The 16161-nt window shown below is 35.3% G+C and overlaps 1 protein-coding gene across 1 annotated transcript; it reads left to right on the forward strand.

Moving 5' to 3' along the window:
- The first annotated feature begins 13628 nt into the window (after positions 1–13628).
- LOC141646848 (pentatricopeptide repeat-containing protein At1g71460, chloroplastic) lies at positions 13629–15919 on the forward strand. The gene has a single exon (XM_074454818.1). The coding sequence runs from the start codon at positions 13695–13697 to the stop codon at positions 15783–15785; it is 2091 nt and encodes a 696-aa protein (XP_074310919.1). The 5' UTR covers positions 13629–13694; the 3' UTR covers positions 15786–15919.
- The last annotated feature ends 242 nt before the right edge of the window (positions 15920–16161 follow it).

Raw genomic sequence — 16161 nt, forward strand, 5'->3', positions numbered from 1 at the left:
AGATTGTCCATGGATCCTCAGTCGCGAATTTCCTCCCCCCTTCTTGGAGAACTCAAGAACTGATGACTTATCAGACACGTACTCGTTCTTCTTTAAGCTAGTGCACAAATCCATGCCACAAATAGTTTGAGCATCCTTCATCTCAATGACCACACTCTCGTTAACCTCTATACTCTTATCTAGTTTCATGATTGGAACATCTGTCATCTCCATCTTCCCAACCTCACAATCCCCAACACTCACGAATGTTTCCGGTACACGAACCAGCTTCTTTTTTCTATCCACATCAAGTGTAGGAGCCACCTCCAACACTCTTTTACCATTCTCCTTCATAAGAAGATGACTTTTAACCACACCTAACTCCCTTAAAACATCCTTATTCTTCGACTCTACCACCAAAGCTTCAACCAAATCTAATTCTGCTTCCAAAAACATTTTCAACTTCATAAATGCTAACGCCCTACGAAATAAGGCTTTAACATTACGAGGAAAAGAATTTAAAATTATAGAGCACAAGTCCAAAGTAGCTTGGAATTCATCAAGTTTGAGGGCACATGCTGCAAGATTAGAATTAAGCGAAACAGCAAGTTCAGATAAAGACTCAACATCTTCACTCCCAACAACACCAATACTCAAACCCAGCAGCTTACATGCTTCGTCGTAACAAGCAGCAGCCATATCATAATTATTTTGCCTAAAAAAGCCATTACCTCTTTCTTTAAGCTCCTTAACCTCAGTCAAAGACGACCCCTGAAATTTCATAAAATTGTCCAACATCCTTTCCCCGTTATCATCCATAAAACCATCGTTAACATGAGCACAAGCAAAAGCTTCAAGGAATTTTTGAGGGTCATATTTATGTTGTATTCCGCGTATTTGTTTAACTAATCTGAATGGTTGTTTTCCTAAGAGACCTTTGACTCGTAGACCATCTTTATGTGGGTTTCTTAGGTCAATGTCTAACGGTTTCTTTGGCCCTTTAGTACATTTTTTTTTTGAGAAAAGATCATTATCATTAATAAAAAGTCATACGACAACTACAACATATGCCAAACTCAATCGGATACAAATCGATTACAACCATAGGAAATAAATTCTTGTTCAAAGAATGAAACACTGCAACAGAGTCTCTATCATCGATTCGCCGCAAAAGGCTTTCATCCATAAGAGGGTCTCCGAATCTTCCTTGACGAGTATCCATTTCTTCTGACGTGATTGATTGTAGCCATAAATCGGACAAAATATGTAAAACCATATAACGATCTATAACAACGCTGATCTTCTGCTGACTTATTAGAAAACTGCAAACGAACCAGAAAACGAAAGCTCTCAAACTGATAGACGGACACCGCCGATAGACGGGGACAGAGCCCACAGAAAGAGAGACGAAACAATAACAAAAGCGGAAAATAAACAAAAACATAAAGGAAACAAAGCAGAACACAGGAAAAAAAAACGGAAACCACCGCCTCCCTACCAACCCACAACACCGCCAGATCCAAGCACCACCCTGCCACACCACCTCAACAAACTCGTCCGATAAGACCCGAACAGCCCACATACACCACGCAGACCGAGAGGAACGAACAGACCCGTACGATCCAGAACCGGGTGTGGGTAAGAAGGGAGGAGGGTTAATCGGAAGAGAGGAGACGGGTCGCCGGAGAAAGATCTTGAGAGACCCCATCCCCGGCGACATGGTAGGGGGTTGATGGGTGGCGGTGGGCGGAAGGAGGAGAACGGCGGCGGCAAAGGGGAGGATTTAGGGTTTTGTTTTTTAGAGAGAAGGGGGGGAGAAAACTAGAGAGAGAGAAGATCCCGCCTTTTAGTACATTTTACATAATAATCAAGAATTCGTGTACAAGTTACATAATCAAGAATTTGTGTACATGTTACATAATAATCAAGAATTCATCATAAGTACCATGTTACATCAACGAAACTGAGAACAATAGTAGAAAAGATAATAGAGAAAAAAAAACCCTCGATAAGTTGATTAATTTTGAATAATTCATTTCATATTTTTTCAGACATTCAACGGCTCGTTACATAACAATCAAAGAGTTCGTGAACATGTTACAAATGATTAATATTTGCATTTATCTAAACCTGCCACTACTACAAGGTACACACTACTACAACCTCGTACCTCTCAAATACCCGACTCAAGCATTATCGGCTATTAGCAAAGGAACTATTTGGGCAGGTGGCATCGTGAATATTACTTTAGCAGCTTCGCCTTCCACTCCGAATTTAGCCAGTTTATCTGCACAGAAGTTTCCTTCTCTCTTTTGATGGCGTATGGTATAACAACCACCCATGTTAAGCAATGCCCTAATTTCCCGTATGATCCAGCCAAACTCGTCATTTTCACTATCTGCACTATCAATCTTGTCTACCGCCACCTTGCAATCCGGCTCAATAATAACAAACCTCAAACCCATAGCTCGGGATGTCTGCAACCCAGCCAGAATACTAGTCAACTCACCTTATCACCTCCAAAGACGGCTTGACGTTAGGTTTACTTGGATCCGGTCCTAGCAATCCCGGTCGGGTACACCAATGTCGTGGACCAACCCCTAGTACACTCGACTGATGAGGCGGTACATGATAAATATCATGCATAGTAACGTGATCACGTCGCAACATTATCGTTAATCCTCAAAAACGAAATTATGAACGGAACGGTTATCGAAGATTTGAAGCTAGGAAATATGAATGGAAAGGTTATTAAAAGTAGGAATTAAAGGAATGAAGTTTTGAGATGGAATTTTCTTTTGAAAGAATGTGAGAATCTTTTTTTGAAGAAGTAAAAGAATGTGAGAATAGTTTGAGTGTTGATAGAGTGAAAGTGAAGAATTAACCACGGTAGCCATTTATATATAGGAGAGTAAATATATATCTATAAAATATAATTAAAAGGCTACTCTAAAATGATTAATAAACGTCACGTAGACAAAGCCACGTAGGATCCAAAAATGCCACGTAAATGCCACGTAAATGTGAGCATCAAAACTCATTGCCACGTAATTGTCTTATTTTATAGATTTAATTCATTTTTCTATAAATTAATTTAGATTATGTAACTCTTAAAATTTACATCAAAATTTCATAATTTATAATCAATATTGACATTTTAATTGGAGTTTTGTAATAAAAACATGTTAATAAATGTCATAGTTTATAATTAAAATTGACATTTTAATTGAAATTTTGGTAATAAAACATGTTAATAAATTAAAACTTTTCATATTATTTAACATGAACCCACCATTTTTATTAACACTTTTTCCTATTTAATTCATTTTTTTAATTAAACATTATAATAAATTGATTAAAACTCTTCATGATACTTAACACCCACCAAATTAATTAAAATTTCTTCCTATCTAATTAATTTTTGTAATATAGTATGTTGATAAATTGATTAGATTTCTTTATAGTACTTAATACCCATAATTTTCATTAATATTTTTCCCTATTTAATTCACCTCTTGAGTTGCTCAGCAATCAATTATCTAATTTAATAATATCACAAAATAAATTAAAATTAAAATTAAAATATGGGAGTCTATGATTGTGTGATGGCTATGAAACCTATAATACCTATGATAATTTATATTCACAATATTTATTTAAAATTTATTGCTCATTTGCCCATGAGTTTCTAAGTTGTGGATTATATTTTATGGTTTAATTTATTTATTTGATTATAAAGAGTATATTGAGTATTATTATTGAGTATTGTTGTTGTTATATCCAATTACTACTACAAATCCAGGCAACTACAACGCCCCTTTAACAACGCTTATTCACGAAAATCACAATAGACGTTGTAGAACGTATGGCGCGAATTTTACTAAAATTAATTACAACGGGTATGGTTATATAACCGTTGTTATAAGTTTTAACAACGGGTCAAACATGCACAACCGTTGTTAATAATTTGGCGCAAAATTGGCGCAAAGTTAGTGAAAACTAATCACAACTGTTATTTTAGAAACCCGTTGTTGGTTTTATAAATCTTTTGGCGCAAAGTTAGTGAAAAGTATATTTTAATTTGTTATGTTATTGGTTTTATAAATCTTTTGATTTATATTTAAAATCATGTTTTCCTTTTGGTTTAATTTTAATGATTTACATGTGATAATGTTGTTGATTCGTTTGTGAAGTTTTTGCCATGTTGATGTTTTACCTTTTGGTCAATATATTTTTTATATGAATTTTAAAGCATCGTGAAATGTATGTGAATGCAGATAAGACAAAACATCACATGATTAATCTGAAGAGGGAAGAAATACAAAAGGCATTAAACTGAGCTAAAATCTATCTATACAATATAATTAAAAGGCTACTTAAAACATTTAATTTTAATTCACATGACATTTTTATAGAGGTTAATACTGATTCTGTAATACTACGGATTTTGTTAAGTTGAATACTCGAGCGAGTAGAGCCTACTCGGCCGAGTAGTGCTAAGTGTGTATTCTGTTTGGCTTCTGCCGAGGAATACTCGGCCGAGTATGCTGAATACTCGACCGAGTAGAGGATACTCGGCCGAGTATGCTCTATACTCGACCGAGTATCCGGTCCTTCGAGTGTTATTTTCGCGGTTTGATTTGGAAATGGTTAGGGCGTTATATATTACGATAAGCAGTTTCTAATTACAATTTGCAAAACCTAAAACATCCTACGACGCTCTAATCATCTCTGAATCTCTCCTTTGGGTGATCATAGCAATCGTATTCTGTCCTTTGATTCATCGTCGGTAAGTTCTCATCCTTATATTCAATGATTGATATTTAGGGTTTGTCTTTGATTATGAATTGGGGGAAATGGGGTTTTGCAGTTAGTGATTGGAATTATATGATTGTTGTTGTAGGTGACGATGTGGTAATTGTTATGCATTTGTATGGTTGATTGCAGCGTAAGCGGATTGCGAAAGGTAGGGTTTCCCTACTCAGTTCTGTTTAATTAATTTGAGATGTTGTGATTGTACTGTGTATAATTGTTGTTATCTGCTGATCATCGGAGGATGGGTGTTGTGGTGACGGTGTTGGTGTGGTTATGTTGTGATGGTTGTGGTGTTGTGACAGTTGTGATGCTGTGTGTGATTGTGGTGGAGTCACTTGCGGGAGTGGTTTCACACCCTAGTTCGCCCTCCGTGGAACCCGTCACGGGAGGGGATGTGCACATTAAGGGACAGAGATTTTTAGTCGCTCGTTGATGAGCTGGACTAGGTGGGGATGGGCTGCGGTCACCCACTGGCGGCGAGGATTACCTGTTGCGATGGATAATCTGGCAGGGCTACACACTTCGGTGTGTAGTCGGTTACCGTGTGAGATCGGGAGACCGGGGATGGAGGATGATTAGACGGTTACATGGTTTGTTTGTCTTATCTTGATTGAACGGTAACTGACCCCGGTTGTTGTTTTGTAAAACCTGCGGTGATCCATTCGGGGATGGTGAGCAGATTGTGACAGGTAATGCAGATGTTAGCTATGGGACAGTCATGGGGAGTCACCACTCGAGTCTAGCTTCCGCCGTCAAAAGACTTTGCTTACTTTCTCTGTAGTTGTTAGACTTTTCATAGTTAATGTTTGGTTGATTTTGTAAACATGTAATCACTAAGTCTTTATACTTTAATAAAGGTTGTTTGGAATTGGTAACTTTGATATACTAACCTCGGGAAACCGAGATGGTATCAGCCTTTCATGCTAAGGTAGTCTTTGGTAAGGTACCTTGGTATGAGGGGGTGTTACAAATTCATCTGTATTAATTACTTAATTATTTATTTTTATACAATATTATAAAAAGGCAAAATTATGTATTAAGAAGTTAATTATCTCCAAAATTGTCACATGCTTATAAGTACCAAAAAAATTTAAAAAAATAGCAGTTGAAATCACTAAACAATTAATATAAACTCTTTATTTTCCTCTCAAAAATTTGGTTATTAATCTACTTATTTATTTAACTTTAATTCCATAAGATAATTAAAAAGCAAGCGACACTATCTACCATTATTATTCTGCATGTCATATTTTAATTTCGGAAGATAATTTCTAAACCATTCTCATGCAAAGTATATTGTGTAAAATAATAATAATAATAATAATAATAATAATAATAATAATAATAATAATAATAATAATAATAATAATAATAATAATAATAATAATAATAATAATAATAATAATAATAATAATAATAATAACAATAACAATAACAATAACAATAACAATAACAATAACAATAATAATAACAATAATAATAATAATAATAAAGCAAACCTTTCACATTCCATTTCCCCTTACACCATATTTATGTTTGATGGGGCATATTCTGCACCCGCTGACCGAGTCAACATATTGAGCAAGGTCAAAGCCAAAAGACAGCAAGTCAACGTATTAGACAGCCTAACCGACGCAGCGACCGGTCGGCTGTCACTGGGTCTCGGTGGCAACTAACCAAATGGGGAGGCATATCCGCGTACTCACATCCAAGTCCCCTCGGCATGGAGTCAACCAGGCCAGCCGGCCTGCCATGGGTCCCTCGGCCGAGGGTAGAACAGTCTTTCCACCTGCTCTGTCACTTGGCCACTACGTGACAAAAGGTGAAAGTCTATAAATACTCCTCAATCCTCATTGAGAAAACGATCCAATAATCCACAATTCACCATAATACTCACTATAAATCTGGTATAAACTCCCTTATCTCTCTACAATATACTTTGCCAAGTAACACACAACTTAATCTTTTTAAGTTTACTGACTTGAGCGTCGGAGTGAGTACGCTCGGTACCAAGCCGAGCCCTCAGTTTGTTCATTGTTTCAGGAGAGGCCGAAAGGAAGAGTCAAGCAAAGACGTCATTCACCAAGCTTACGTGGTAACAAATCCTCACTACTACTGATACAGGCTATAACAACGGTTAAAAACCGTTGTTACATAAAAAAGCGGACGTTGTTAAAGCGTCCGTTGTAAAAGGTTTTAAAAACGGTTGGTTTTATTAAGGAAACCGTTGTTAAAAACTATTAACAACGGTTTTAAGTATCAAAACCCGTTGTGGAAAGTGTGACTCAATTTTGGTGGGAAAGTTATAACAACGGTTAATTTACAAGGAACTGTTGTTATAACTAAAGACAACGGGTTGTATCTACATAACCGTTGTTGTTTGTTTTTACAAAATAAAAAAAAATTAAATTAATATTACTAGATGCATGCATAATTACGGGGCCCGTTATAATTCCGATGCATATCATGCATTATTACTGCCATTATCCCTGTATACTGTGCATATGAATGGACAATATATGGAATGAGAAGGGTTTACATTAGATTTGAAGCAGGGAGATATGATGATTATGGCACAACTTCCTAAACATGCATATATTATATTAATTAACAAACAACTCAAAGGACACATTACTTAGTATAAATACATACATTATCTCATCAACCACCATTCCATTATCTAACTATCTTCAAACCCTAACTGCTAAAACAATCTCCAACCCCTAATTAATCTTTCAAACTAACAACTCCAAAGTTCATCAACAAAATGAACGATTACATCCTTAAAACTCTTACTATGACCGAGAAAAATACTAGCTTCATCCGCCGGTTGCTCCACATCGAGGACAGTTTTAGGAGCTATCTTGTGGATGCTCAAGCCGCACTCAAGGACGCCAAAAGAAATGGCTTGACAGAGCGATTTATTGCGGCTATATGACGATATAGCAATCTAACTGAACGAAACCTCCAAATAGCTAAGGAGGAGAGGAGGGATATCATAGAAGAGAATAAGACTCTCTATGAAAATATAAGAATTGCATTTTTAGAAATGTAATTCTTTTTTTAATTTATGTATTTATATATATATATATATATTAATGAATTATTAATTAAGTTTATCATGCATTCTTCTCTATCATCTTGCTTCTTCTTTGTTTTATTTTATTTAATTTGTTTTACGAGCTAATAATTAAGCGAATAATAACATAACAATGATCGATAAAAACCCATCATATATACATGATATGCCAATGAAATAATTAAAAAAAGAACACAATGACGATGAGATGAAACCAACAGTGAGTGCGAGATTTACCTGATAATTAGAGAAAGTAAGAGACGATGAAACCAACAGTGACGGCGAGTTGATAAAGCGACGATGAGAAAGAGAGAAAGAGACGATGAGAAAGTGTGTTTGCTGTGTTTGTGTTTGTGTTTGTCTGTGTTTGTGTTTGTGTTAGGTTATGTATGTGTTTTGTGGCTGTAGCTGATCTGCGTTTGTGTGGTTAATAGTATGGAAAATATTGACAACGGTTATTAAACAACAACCGTTGTCAAATAATTTTTAAAAACGGGTTTAAAAATACCCGTTGTGATTACTTTTCACTAACTTTGCGCCAATTTTGCGCCAAATTATTAACAACGGTTGTGCAAATTTAACCCGTTGTTAAAATGTATAACAACGGTTATATAACCATACCCGTTGTAATTAAGTTTAGTAAAAATCGCGCCATACATTCTACAACGTCTATTGTGATTTTCGTGCATAAACGTTGTTAAAGGGGCGTTGTAGTTGCCTGGATTTGTAGTAGTGTCTGCTCCGGAATTACACCCGGAACAATGTCTATATTAGACTTCATAATACTGAGAAAAATCTATAACTCTAAAATCTAAATAAAAAATCTATTATCTATAAATCTAATTAAAAGGCAAGCAAAACCATCTACCATAATCTATATGTCATATTTAATTACATACGATAGTATCTTAAACCACTCTTGTATAAAGTAGATTTTGTAAAAAAAAATAAAAATTATAATTATTAGTAATCAAGCAAACCTTATATTCCATTTATCATTACTCCTTATTTATGTTTATATTAAATTTCATAATAATGAAAAAAAATGATGCTCAAAACTCAAAAGTCATGTACTTTGATTCATATTTATACTTATATTAAATTTGATAATAATGAAAAAATGATGCTCAAAAGTCATAAACGCATCCTCAATTGTTTATATATTTTTGTTGAAAGGCAAAATTTATAAACCAATTTTTTTTCTCATCCCTATTGTTAGTAGAACTAAATGTGTCATTAATCTTCTTATGATTCTATTCCAATTAAGGTTCGTGTCGTGTTTTCGGGCCGTGTCAATGATTGCCACCTCTACGCGTAACCATTGCTACGTAATAACTTTAAATCTTCACCATATAATTGACAGCTTATCTTCATTTTGTTTTATTTTATAATTTTGATACTTTACGATTTAGACAAATATAACAAACATATTTTTTTTAGTAAAATAGAAAAAAAAAGTCCCGATTACACAAATAGAACGGACATCAACGATATTGCAAAAAATAACAAATTAATCAAAAGGCGAGAAGCTAATTATTGAATTGTTACCGTAAAGTTGGGAGGGTTTAACGAAATTTATTTGAGATAACTTGCTTATCTAATAAAAGAATCATTTTGATGAGACATTAAAAATGAAAAAAAAAAAACACACATTTATGAGTGTCATAACCCGAGCCACCTAGTTGGAGTATCACTCATCTTACCACTAAGACAAACCAGTTTCATTATCAGTTAGATGCGTTTTGTTCTATTTATTCCTAAATACTCAGATTTGGGGTAGCAAAGAATCATCGTTCAAACTAATTTTTTTTCTTTGGGGTAGCGAGGGCTACCCTTTGCCACCTACTAGCTTCGCCCCTGCTTCGAAGTGTCTTGCATAAGATTATACACCCGTTTCAAGGTGCTTTTACACCTAATCGATTCATTCAAGATAATATTCTTTTAGCACACGAGATTTTCAACACGTTTAAACGTAAAAAGGGCAAAGGAGGTTGGATTGCAATCAAACTTGATATGGAGAAAGCATACGACAGACTAGAATGGAATTTTATCGAGGAAACTTTTAAGCAAATGGGTTTTAATGCTAAGTGGATTTCATGGATTATGACATGTATAAACACTGTTTCTTACTCAGTGTTACACAGGGAGACGTTTTTAGACCCACTCGAGGTATTCGACAAGGAGACCCACTTTTGCCATATATATTTATTATGTGCGCCGAGATTTTAGCAAGATCTCTATAAAAAAATAGTGATGTTAGCTCTAGTGATATTGGTATTAGAATTGGATCCGGGGTGGAGAAAATTCCATTTCTCACTTTTGCGGATGAAACTATCATTTTCGCTAAAGCCTTTAACCATAGTTGTATAACTATTAAGTCTATTTTAGATAAATTTTGCACAATTTCCGAACAATTTGTTAATTTTGACAAATCCACTTTTCAATGCACTAGAAATGTTGAACGTTCTCTTCGTGAATCCTTTAGAGGCATTCTTCATATGAACGAGGAAGCTCATTTGGGTAAGTATTTAGGATGTCCTATAATTGATAGCAGAGTGACTAAAAGTACTTTCGAGAACATTATTCAATCTTCTTGCACTTAATTATCGAAATGGAAAGCGAATTATCTATCTCAAGCAGGTAGACTAGTTCTTGTCAATGCCAATTTAGGCGCGAAATGAACTTTTCAGATGCAAAACTTCCTCCTCCCTTCATCGATCCATAATAGATTAGATAAAATTAATAGAGACTTTCTTTGGAATAAGAATCTTTCCCAGCGTTATCCTAATTTGGTTGGTTGGCATAAAGTTTGTTTACCAAAGTCGGTTGGTGGTTTAGGAATTAAATCTTCTGAAACAGCTAATAAAGCTCTTCAAATGAAACTTTTATGGAAAATTCTTATGGATAAGGAAAGTATATGGGTCAAAGTGGTATCTAAAAAATACTTGAGAAATTGTTCACTCTTTGATCATAAGCCTAATTCAGCCTCTTCTTGGCAATGACGTAAACTAATGAGTCTTCGGACTCTATTTAGAAAAGGACTGAGATGGCAGGTAGGTAATGGTAGCAACATTAAGTTTTAGTCTGATAATTGGGTTTTTTCACACCCACTTACAAGCAGTATGGTTGATGATGATAGTAACCGTGATCTTAATCTTTTGGTTAAACATTTCATAACCTCAGACAAGCAATGGGATGTTTGTAAATTATCCAGTTTAGTGAATAACGATATTGTTAATCAGATTACTAACATTCCAGTGCCACATAATGATATTTCGGATACCCTCATTTGGGGGTTGTCCGTAGATGGAAATTTCTCTACCAAAACAGCAACTTGGTTAGCGCAAGGTTTGTTCGATCAAGCTCTTGACAAATGTGAATTTCAGTGGATTTGGAAATTGAATATTCCTCCTAAATTGAAATTTTTTCTTTGGAAAGCCTGTGTTGACGGCCTTCCAACGAAAAGTAGACTTCTCAAGAGTCATATTGATGTCCCACCTCATTGTGTTTTGTGCAACAATCCTATTGAAAACAAAGATCATTACTTTTACGAATGTCCCTTGATTGAGTCTGTCATCCAAGACCTGAACATTATTAGTTTCAACGAGTTTTTGTCAAATTATGATACTATTACAAGTCAAAGTTTTCTAACGAAACTTAATTATCTCAATGATTTAATTCCAAAAGATGATTTCATTAAGATTATTTTTATTTGGAATGCATGGTTTCATAGAAATGATATTATATTTAATAATGTTAATTTAAGTATCAGCAAACTTATTACTTTATGTAATAATAGCACTAAGACCTGGAATGTGACTAGATTTAAGGATCTCAACAATCCCGAGATAGAAGAGTTAGCTAGAAACAACTCTAGAAAGAAAGAAATTTGGTGGGAAAAACCTAGAAACGGTTTTCTAAAGCTAAATTTTGACGGATCAAGAATAGAAGGTAATAAAGCTTCTTTAGGATATTCTATAAGAGATCACAATGGTAAAGTCGTTTTGTTAGGAGCAAAAAAGTGCGGATCCAATAGTATCCTTGTTGCGGAAGTTCTGGCTTTAAAAGAAGGTATTTTAGCAGCTAAATATTTAGAAATCTCAAAGTTAATTGTGGAGGGTGATAATTTATGTGTTATTAACTCAATTCGAGGTACTTGGCAAATTCCTTGGGAAATTTCTAGTATTATCAAGGATGTAAAATTAGACCTTCATTTTTTTGATGAAGTGATAAGTAAACATTGCTTTCGTGAAGCCAACAAGGTTTCTGACTTCATGGCTATTATTGGACATTCATGTCCAACTCTTTCGAGGTGGTTTGATAGCCGATGGCTTCAACTTACCTCCCTCATTCGAAAGGATGAGATAGGTTGGTCCTACCTAGAGGATCAACCTAGTTTTCTTACCTAATAAAAAAAAAAAAAATAGACGAGATAACTTATTAGACCTTGTCCATCCAACCTGTATAGAATGTACGTTTGAATAATGAATTTTCTAATATTTACAAATGATACACGACAAACACATCCCAAATTCGCTAACCCACATGTCGATATGCTGGAAAATCCCTATGTGATCACTCCAACTCCAAACTAGAGCTGTTCAAATGCCCGTTTGGGCTAGATATGGGTCGGATCGTAAAGGAAAAAGTTGTCCTTAAGACCTTAGTGGGTGGACCGAACCTTAATTATGGCCCAATTATCCTTACCCTTACCCGCCCTTTAATCAAAAGTCGGGCGGCCCATGGACTAATGAGCCGTAACACGAAACTTCAATTTAGATGATTTATTAATTAAAATCAGCAACTCTCCTATAAGACCGTCCTATACCATATGAGTGGCCCAAAAGGAGAGAAGCCCAAAAATAACACTTAATTTAATTTATATTTAATTTTATTAACAACACTACATTTTATGATAAAAACTAACATATTTAAATATACAAGTTATTAATACAAAACTCTAGGTTATCAAAATAAAATAATTTTTTTTTAACTAATTTTTTTGGGCTTTTGGTTATTTGATTAAAAAAGTGAGTTATAAGTTAATAGTTTGGACTTTTGGATTATGGACTGGTCTTATGCTATAAGACAGTCCTATATAACAATTTGTGAATTAAAATATATAGGGGTACCCAAAATATAAATATTTTCGTTATATTTTAACCTTTATAGTTTACGTATTATTTAAGTGTCTACATCCCTGTAAAAGTGATACAATTTTCTTTGAAATGCCTTTTTTTAAGAGTATAAAAGTAAATGATTCAAACAGTAAACGGGTCTAATGGGCCAGCCCACGAGATTTCCATACCCGCCCATTTAACTTGGCGGGCTGAGCTTGACCCGCCCTCTTAATTCTTCGGGTAAAAGATATTGGTCCAAGCCCACGTAATAAGCCAGCTGAACGGAACCAGCTAATGGGCGGAATGACCCATAAACAGCTACTCCCTCCGTTCAATTCCACTTCGCGTGTTTGCTTTTTGCACGGTTATTAAGGAGCGGATTAAAAAAAACTACAAAAAGTACATAGGGAAAGAGAATGGTGGGGTTAAATTTGTTAAAAAAATATAAAGGTGGGATTTTATGGTGGATTAGTGTGAGGTATGAATGACATTTTCTGTAAATATGGAGTGTGAATAAGGATAGAATGGTTATTTTCTTGGCCTAAAAAGGAAATATGTAAAGTAAAGTTGAATGGACGGAAAAGGAATACGTATAAAGTAGAGTTAAATGGAGGGAGTATACTCCAAACCCACAATTGATCACCTCTCTGATTGCCTATAAATAGAAACTCTGTCACCAATCACCAGAAATTGCAGAAAAAATGGCAATATTGACAGCAACAATCTCTTCATCGTCACGACCTCCACCATACCCATCTTTTCCCGCCAAATCCAAACCTAAAATCAATCCCAATAATTTCTCAACGGCTAAAAATCCCAATAAAACCCAACAATCTTCAATCAATTTCAACCCTAAAACCCCAAAAAAATACCCAAAAAAAGATGAAAATCAAAACTATCCATGGTCAATTCCACTACACAAAAAACACCCACATGCAATTTACAAAGACATTCAAAAATTTGCCCAAAAAAACAAAATTAAAGAAGCTTTAACAATTTTAGATTACTTAGAAAAATTAGGTATTCCTGTAAATGTCACAACTTTTTCTAATTTAATTGGTGCTTGTATTAGGTCAAAATCATTATTTTTTGCTAAACAAATTCATGCTCATATTAGAATTAATGGGTTAGAAAATAATGAATTTATTAAACTTAAGATTGTACAAATGTATGCTTCTTGTGGGTCATTAGATGATGCAAAAAGATTGGTTTTCAATGATGGGGATGAGAAATGTGAGAGTGTGTATGCTTGGAATGGGTTGTTAAGAGGAAATGTCGTTTCGGGTTTGCGAAAATTTAGGGAATTATTGGAATTATATGGGAGAATGAGGGAAATTGGGGTTGAAATGAATGAATATAGTTATTCTTGTATGATTAAGGGTTTTGGTGGAAGTAAGGCATTTAAATTAGGGTTAAAGATTCATGGATTGTTGATAAAAAATGGGTTTATTGGGAGTGAAATTCTTAAGACAAGTTTGATTGATATGTATTTTAAATGTAGGAAGATTAAGCTTGCACGAATGATGTTCGATGAAATGTCTGAACGAGATGTTGTTGTTTGGGGGGCGATGGTGGCGGGTTTTGCTCATAATGGTATGCCTGGTGAGGCTATTTATTTTGTTAGGTGGATGATACAGGAAGGAATTGTACCGAATTCTGTCGTGCTTACGACTTTACTTCCTGTTATTGGGGAATTCGGGGCGTTGAAGTTGGGAAAGGAAGTTCATGGTTTTGTGTTTAAGATTCGGAGTTATTTGGATCATCCGTTTGTGAAGTCTGGTTTGATTGATATGTATTGTAAATGTGGGGATATGAATTCCGGGAGGAAGGTGTTTTACACCTCCCGGGATAGGACTACTGTGTCGTGGACTGCGCTTATTTCAGGTTATGTCTGTAATGGGAGACTTGATCAGGCTTTGAGGTCGATAATATGGATGCAACAAGAAGGGTTTAGGCCGGATGTTGTATCAGTTGCAACAGTTCTCCCAGTTTGCGCAGAATTAAGAGCATTACGAGAAGGAAAGGAGATTCACGGGTATTTGGTTAAGAACGGGTTTCTGCCTAATGTGTCGCTAATAACATCATTGATTGTGATGTACTCAAAATGTGGCGTTTTGCAGTACAGTCGTAGATTGTTCGACAAAATGGAGTTCAGAAACGTGATTTCGTGGACAGCTTTCATCACTTGCTGCATCCAAACCGGGTATTCATACGAAGCCCTGGAGGTATTCCGATCAATGCAGTTGGCCACGCACAGGGCAGATCATGTTACGATATCAAGTGTCTTAGGAATTTGCTGTGAATTTCAATTGTTGAAACTCGGAAAAGAAATCCACGGGCAAATCTTGAAAAAGGGCATTGAACGCGTTCCCTATATAGTAGCCGGACTAATGAAGTTCTATGGCCGATGTGGCTTGATCGAGAAGGCCAAGTCGTTATTTGATCTCTGCACAAACAAAGGGTCAATGACCCGGACAGCTATGATATGTGCTTATGGATATAATAACTATTTCACAGAAGCTCTTGCTGTATTTGATCAACTCGTGGATGATGGTGTGACCCCACATATAAACACCATTGACGAGGTTTTGACAGTTTGCGATCAAGCTGGTTTTGCTGATGAAGCGTGTAGAATAGCTCATCTCGTGACTGAAAGATATAAGATGAGCGTATCTAATGACCATTACTGTCTTATTGCTGGAATTCTAAGTCGTTCTGGTCGTGTTGAGGAGGCTGAAAGGTATATGCAATGGAGTTCAAGGTTGGAGTCATTAACTGGAGATAATCCGTGACAGGCACTCGGTATTCTTGTATATTTTGTACTAGTTAACATTTAACGAAAAATTTTGGTTTGCGATTTTCAAATGTAACAATCACTGTATAATCTATGATTATAATTATTGGCTATTATTGAAAGGTCGTTTACTCCGTCAATACCAAATGTAAACTTCTCAATTAACAACTAGTCTTCCTTAAGACGGAGAGTAAAAAAAACTCCAATGATTTAAAGAAAAGAGAAAAAAAAATTGACTGAAACTCTGATAATAATAAGGAACAGGGTGTGCTGTTACAAGTTTTCTGGTAAAAGCTCTCGATTCAAATTCAGTTTGATCAAGGCTCAACTGAATCGTAATCAAACTGTCTCAAAGCTTGAGCATGTAACGTCTT

Source organism: Silene latifolia, chromosome 3 (assembly GCF_048544455.1).
Source record: "Silene latifolia isolate original U9 population chromosome 3, ASM4854445v1, whole genome shotgun sequence".
NCBI classification, from domain to species: domain Eukaryota; kingdom Viridiplantae; phylum Streptophyta; class Magnoliopsida; order Caryophyllales; family Caryophyllaceae; genus Silene; species Silene latifolia.

Coding starts and splice junctions, on each gene's coding strand:
- LOC141646848 (XM_074454818.1), top strand. CDS start 13,695: ATGGCAATATTGACAGCAACAATCTCTTCATCGTCACGACCTCCACCA.